Raw genomic sequence first — 7,040 nt, 5'->3', positions numbered from 1 at the left:
ATCTTTCGTTTCAGTGATGCTTTCATCGCAGCGGGACCTTCTGTGGCCCTCGAGGGACCCGCGGGTACGATACGTCTGTCGGCAGAACCCTGCCGAGCTCGGGTCTCGGGCCTGGCGCTGTTCTTACCTGGCGGGCAGGCAAGCTGTCATTTCGCTTCGAGTAGTTTTTCTTAGTTGAAGAACCCATGAGCTTCCCCCACGTTTTCATTCGGTAACTTCTGGGTTTCACAGCTGGGTTTGTATATCAAAGTTTTCTCGCATTTGGATAACAACCAGTCATTGGATGGTTGTGGTTGGCATGCAGAATTTTCTTGCAGAATCATAGGTAGGTCACTTATCTTTCTGTACATACTTCGAGGAGGCTGACTGTCTTGTCAGGAAAGAGTTCTCAGGTTTCAGTTTACAAGGATGCCCGTAAGCCATGAATCAGTCTGCTTTAATACTGAAAAATACCCTTCAAGCATTGGTTCTTCCTCTCTGGTAGGACCAGACCCGCTCTGCATGCCTCTCAGTTTGGTTTTTGTTCTCTGGCATCACCTCTTTCGCTCTAAGATGGGGTCTTCAGGTTTAATACAGAGCAGGTTAATGCTGCTTTGCCTCTGACAATAGAGGAGAACAAGCCAAAGTACACTTCTACTGCCTGCTCATTTGTCAGTCTTTAATGCTTCTGTGTGATTCACTTTCTGCAAATCTTCATCTTTTTTTGTTTTATGATGCTCCGTGTATTTGGAACATCTTTCCTCTTGTGCATGCAGTGTTGTTGCTTGAGGAAATCCAGTCTTTTCATTTTTCCATTGCTGACTGACAGCTTCAACTTCTAACCTGCATTGCACAGCTTTCTGTCTCATGTCTGCACCATTTCCGACAAGTGCCCTGCCATGCAAAGCATGCGGTGCAGGTAGGGTTCTTTGTAGGCTGGTGGGGGGAGACAGGAGTGTGCCAAGTCCCGCTGTTTAAACACATAATTCTGTTGAAGCTGGTGAGCATTTTCAGGCTGGTTCCATGCTGTGCTCTTCCCTTTTCATTGTCATCATCTGTGGCGTAACCTAAGTCTGAGTGTAAATCTTTCCTTTGATACACAAGCAGGTTGTGTATCAGCTGAGCCCATTTCTTTTTAAAATGGGATTGCTTGTATTCAGGTATGCCAAAGGGCTTTGTGATTAATAATTAGCACAATTATGAATCATAAATCTGTGTTTTCACTTTGGAAGCGGTGACGTTAACCCAGGACCCCAGTCCAGTACGGCTAAAGTGTTGTTCCACGTACCCGATGTGCGTAACTCTGTATTTTTGTTTCTCTTCTTTAGATGATGAAAGTCACACAGAATCAAAACTTCAACATGAACAAGATAAATCAAACTCCCTTCCCATTCCTTCTGTTTCCAAGCGAATCGTGCTTGGTGATTCTGTCTGTAACATGGCAGGCACGGCTGACCACGCAGGCAGCATGGTAGACCTCAAAGGGGATAAGGACTTGTTCAGTAAAACTCCAGAGCTTGTCAATGAGGGTACAAGTGAGCTCCGTCACCGTAGTAGAGGGGAACTGCCATCTGAAGCTGCACCACGGCCACCTAGACATGGATTAGACCAGTACTTATCCAGATTTGATGAAGCTCTGAAGCTGAGGAACCAGCTGATGAATGAGAAGCCAAGCCAAGAAAATGGGAATGCAGTGGAGGAGTTTGACTCTTTCCGCATTTTTAGATTGGTGGGATGTGCTCTGCTTGCCATTGCAGTCAGGGCTTTTGTGTGCAAGTACTTGGTGAGTTCAGGGAAACAAACAATCCTATTCTGTTTTGCTAGTTTACTGCATTCTCACTGTAAAATACTCTTTATCTAGGGCTGAAATCTGTCAGTAGTGACTGAGTTGGGAACTTCAAGCACTCTTTACATTTCCAACAACTGTATAAAACAGTTTTGTTTGAGCAGCAGAAGCACTGGAATAGCTGTTGCAGCTTAAGTCCCCTGCAAGTTTATTCCCGTCTTTGTGAGCGTGAGTCAACTGCTCTTCTAGTTTGAAGTCTACAAAAGAATAATAGAGTAAGAACAACCATAGTTGTCCCAAGATAAGCAGATCCTACTCCTTTATCAGTCTTCTGAGAAAAGTATTTCCTCAGTATTCCAGGTGTCTGCCAGTCCACTGTAGAGGTGTGTGGCTAGTGCAGCCTGCCACCTCCTGGATCGCTGGGCTCATTTTTACCCGCTGCTGTATACTTTGCAATTTCAGGTTTTTAGGCTCAAAGAAAATAAGACAGAACCTTATATTTTACCTGTAACTTGTCTCCTTAGGTTTGTAGTATTCAAGATTGCTGTTGCTATTGTGCACAAATTATTTTTTTACCTACCTAATTCTCTTTTATGACTTGGGAAGCATTAGATTTCTGTGTTTTCTTAGCTTCTTCTGACAAAGTTAATTTTTGTGTGTTCTTTTCTGTTCCTTCAGTCAATATTTGCACCATTTCTTACTCTACAACTTGCTTACATGGGACTGTCCAAGTACTTTCCAAAGGTAAAATATTTTTTCAGAATTAGATTAATTTGAAATGTTTTAAATTTAAACTTGTGCTTAGATTGTATTGATTTAGGATCAATGCATGTGAAGTGTCCTTCCCTTGTTTTAAGCTGTGGAATTGAGAGTTACCAAACGCTGATAGTTGATTCTAGTTTTTAATCTTCTCAGATTTAGTCCAAATCTTTTTTAGAGCTGCTGTGAAAACGTGGACTAGCAACTTGTTTAGCTGTAGCCTAATTAAAAGCATCTGAGCAGGAAAGCCAGGTAGTTCTTTCACATATTTACGAAACTTTTGCTTTTCTCCCAGATGGTGCTCTTCTGTGGTTACCGTTTGCTCTGTCAACAGCCATTTTGCATATGATACCTGGAGAAAATTTGGGAGGATGTTTGCTACAAAATGACACAGTCCTTGGGTTTTTAAGGGCTCTGCATTCCATTGCTAGTATCAGTCTGAATGGCAACTGGAAATGAGACATTTATTTGTGTGTGCAACTTGCTGGTGATCAGCAAGATTTGCTATGAGCACTTGCTTTATATATTTACCCCAGTTACTGTGCTGAAGTATTTGGTTGATGATTTTGTCAGGTCTACAGCGCAAAGCGGGGTTGAATGATGCTCAATCCATAGTTGAAAGGGAACACGTGCATTTTAAAAGGAATAATAGATTAGCTGTAGAAAATCAGAATAAATAAGCGGTTCTTTTGTACTTAAGTATATCATTGAAAACTAAACTTCATAGTAGTCATTCTAAGCTGACGTGTCAAAACACAAAACCATAGAATTAGCCTTAGACTTGCACTAGCTCATCTGCTAGATCTTTTTGATCGTGTTTCTGCTGTTTTTTAAAATCAACTCTCCAGTTTCAGAATTTAAAGGGGTAGTTCATTTCTACAACTTGCTTTTACTGCACTTATACCCAGATGAGCTCAGTCGGCTTGTTATCCTTCATTTTTCTCTCATGAAACCTAGAAGGATTCTCGAAAGCTTAATTTAGATTGGATTAAATTAAGAAATCCAGCAAGTATCATCAAATTTTCAGCCACTGTCACCTTTTCCTGCCTGTCAGACTTTGCATCATTGGGATTTGTCATCTTGAGGAGAGAAGAGCAGCTGTCAAAAGGGTTTGGAGGCATTTCTGAGTTCAGAGGATAAAACTGTCAAATGGAGTCATACTAAAATAGAAAGGAACAGTTGGTTTTCAATTCTAAATAACTTTTCTGTGTTAGAAAAGTAGCAGTGTTCTTTTGCTGAGTAGCATGATGAGATTAATCCTGTTCTGCCAGTGGAGATGCCTGGCTTGGCTTCTTACTTCCAGGTTGCCCTTGTCTGGGATGCTTCCCACTCGTGCAGAAGCTGCTGCACAGCCCCACTTTGCAGCCTGCTCAGAGTGCCAGCCTGAAGTAGGCATAATATCTGTGATGAATTTTGTCTGATTTTAACCAGCCTCTCGCTCAGCCCCAGTGGATCCATCGCAGCATGAATCTGTAGCTAGGATAAGTGCTGTGAATCCTGGAGCACGTTTGAGGAGAATCAGTCCAAACCTGCTACTCTTACCAATGAACTTGGAATGTGCCTGGCTGTGTCTGAAATTGGCACAACGTTCATGACATGTAAAGCAGAATTGGATTATAGCAGAAGAACTAACATAGTATTGGTTTGTTTGTTTTTTTTCTTTTAGTGTGAGAAGAAGGTGAAAACAACGGTATTAACTGCTGCTCTTTTACTGTCTGGAATCCCTGCAGAAGTGATTAGTCGCTCCATGGACACCTACAGCAAAATGGGAGATGTTTTCACAGACCTTTGTGTCTATTTCTTTACTTTTATCTTTTGCCATGAACTTACACTGTTTTTTGGTTCTGAAGTACCATGATGGCTGCAGAATTCAGCACTGTAGTTACACTAAAGCTTTCTGGACTGTATTCCTTTGATGTCATCTGACTGCGGAGAGGTTTAAACCTTCATTAAAATTCTTACCTGTTCGAATGCTTGAAAGGAGCCTTAAATCCAGTCATTTTGGGAAAGGAAGAGCAGGGTCCCAGACTGCCAGTTGTATTGGTTCGGTTTATTTAAATACTGTGTCTGCCTATTATAAATGTGAAGAATAGGATGCAAGTGTCAGTGGATGATTTATTTGGCTTAGTTAGATGATGCCCTTCTCAGCCTCCTTCAAAAACATTTACAAAGCTGTCTTTGTGTTCAGTGAGAACAGAGAATTCCTTTCAGCACAAACATAGACGTGTACATATCCAGTATGGCTATAGCTAACGAGAACTGCTCATTTTGTGGTGTTCCCATTTTTTTTAAGAAAGCTCTAAATAAAAGAAATCCCTGCAACCCCATGTTCATGTTCAGAATGTTGAACCACGTAGCTGCTTCTGGAGAATGTTGGTGAAACATGCCACTTTGTTGTCCTAATCCTCGCCAAATACATTATTTGTGATTGTGATTAATTTAATTTGATGATTATAGTGCAAAACAATTAAGCAAAGCCAACACCAAAAAAGCCCTGTTGCTTACAAATGTCATCAGTCAAAAAGTAGGAAGAAATAAAATTGTTAAACTCACCTGTTAGTGAGTTTCCAGCAACCTAATCCTAGTGTAGCTCATTCACCTGGGTTTGGGTTTTTTTAATTATTATTATTTTAACAGTTTAGCTCATGAGGGGAAGGTCATATATCCTGGCAACCAACCTGCAGTAGCAAATGTTTGCTCTAGTATATGTAAAACTTACAAGGGCACTGGGTTTTTTTCTAGCTCTGCAGGATTGCTCAAGACAACTTCAATATGACATTAATTTCTGCAGTTTGTCTCTGTTTATTACCAGACATTTTCATGTAAACAGGATCTTAACTGCAGAGGGGTTTTGCTCCTGCTGTGGCATGCTGCACCCAGCAGCATACAATCTTTGATTCAGCAGAGCTCTGTACATGAACTTTTTTGGTATGTCTCTGAAATCAGCCTGGTGAAATCTCAGTAACCATTCCTGTTTAAATCCTGTACGCTGCAGGTGGCGGTGAAATAAAAAATAGCACTTTGAGCTGACTCCCAGATGAAGTTCTATGTATGAAGGGAGAGTAGCATTTTGTATTTTTTTTTTCGTGGATGTCCAGCCACAAAGGCAAAAAGAAAACAAATATGGATGAGTCCCATCACTGGATAAAGTAGGGAGCTAGCGAATGATCTTGTTTCCAGTCTCCTAGGGATTTTGCACAGCGAGAGGAAGGAAGCGTCATTCCAAACAGTCAACTTAAACGCTGATGATCTGTGAAAATTTCTGTTGAAGCTAAATTTGGTATTATTTTCAACTTGCAGTTTTCTGTTTAGAGTCTGGCCTTTCAGGTAATCTAGGTCAATGCCTTTTTTTAGTGTAGAGAAACACCTATTTATCTTGGGGTTTGTCTGCAGAAATTTTTTTAGGCAGCAGAAGTGTTTGATTGTGCCTCTTTAAGTAGCCCTGCTTTCTGCTTTTTTGTGTTAAAAGTGTCCTGCTGTAATTTTAGCGCTGCATTCATGACCCTAAGTTAGAGACAGGTTTGTTTGTGGCATGGAAACAAGGAACTTACGTTTTGATTTGATATTTTTTGTGTTTTTACTGATTATTTTACTGTGAGTATCATGTTACAGGTGTCCAGGGCTGGGCTGCAAAAGATTCTGATTTAGGTCTAATAGCACAAATATTTATTCAGAAGCTTTAAATTTGTTTATATTAGACAGGAATGTCAGCAAATCGAAATAGCTGTCATTTAAATTCAGGTTGAGAGATGTAAATAATGAGTTTTCTCAAGTTACGCTTGTTCTGACGCTATTTACATGCCCAAATGTAATATCAATAAATTGCAAAAATACTGTCTGCTGACATCTACAAAAAGCAACGGATTTTTCATGCTCAGCTTAACACTTTTAATCCTGTGTGGCTAAATGCTAGAAGTGCTGACCCACGTGCTGTACGTTCACCCCTTGCACCATCCTTATATGCAAGGGAAGATGAAACGGGTTTTCTTCTCGAGTAGTGAGAGAAATCTTGCTGCAAGACCTAACCTGGAACTTTTCAGCCCGTTATCGCTTGGTTTTGCCCAACGGCTTCGGGGTGGGCTGGGGGAAGGACCAGGAGGGCGCTTGAGCTAAATGGCACTTGGCCCCTTCAGTCAAGAAATGAATCCCGTCTAGTCAGTTTTTAATTTATCTCTGCTCATGTACATAATTCTATTTAATGTTTATTGCCAAACTGATTGTTTTCTATTAAAAATATATTTGTTACCCCCTTCCTTGGCGGTCTGTCCTGGCTCGGGAGGAGGGTTGTGGTGCGCGGCGGACACCTTGCACCGGGAATCCCGCCTGGGCTGGGCAGCAAGGACGGGGCTGAGGCCTCTGCGCGCAGCGGGGTGGCGGAGCTGCCCATTCCGGGGTGCTGCCCGTTCCTGCCCGTTTCGGGGCTCTGCCCATGCCTGCCCACTGCTCGTGCCTGCCCGCTGCCTGTTCCTGCCCATTTCGGGGTGCTGCCTGTTCCGGGGCGCTGCCCGGGCCTTCC

General features: G+C 41.9%; 1 protein-coding gene across 1 annotated transcript; it reads left to right on the top strand.

Annotated features, from left to right (window-relative positions):
• Positions 1-6: 6 nt before the first annotated feature.
• CAMLG (calcium modulating ligand) lies at positions 7-5,735 on the top strand (the record flags this gene model as incomplete). The annotated part of the gene is made up of 4 exons (XM_009646885.2): positions 7-64; positions 1,308-1,762; positions 2,444-2,509; positions 4,191-5,735. Coding segments are annotated over 4 exons (771 nt in total), but the record flags the coding sequence as incomplete, so codon positions are not given.
• Positions 5,736-7,040: the final 1,305 nt, after the last annotated feature.

The sequence above is a fragment of the Egretta garzetta genome, unplaced genomic scaffold, assembly GCF_000687185.1.
Source record: "Egretta garzetta isolate BGI_Z169 unplaced genomic scaffold, ASM68718v1 scaffold439, whole genome shotgun sequence".
In the NCBI taxonomy this organism is placed as follows: domain Eukaryota; kingdom Metazoa; phylum Chordata; class Aves; order Pelecaniformes; family Ardeidae; genus Egretta; species Egretta garzetta.
This window is presented reverse-complemented; position numbering and strand designations above follow the sequence as displayed.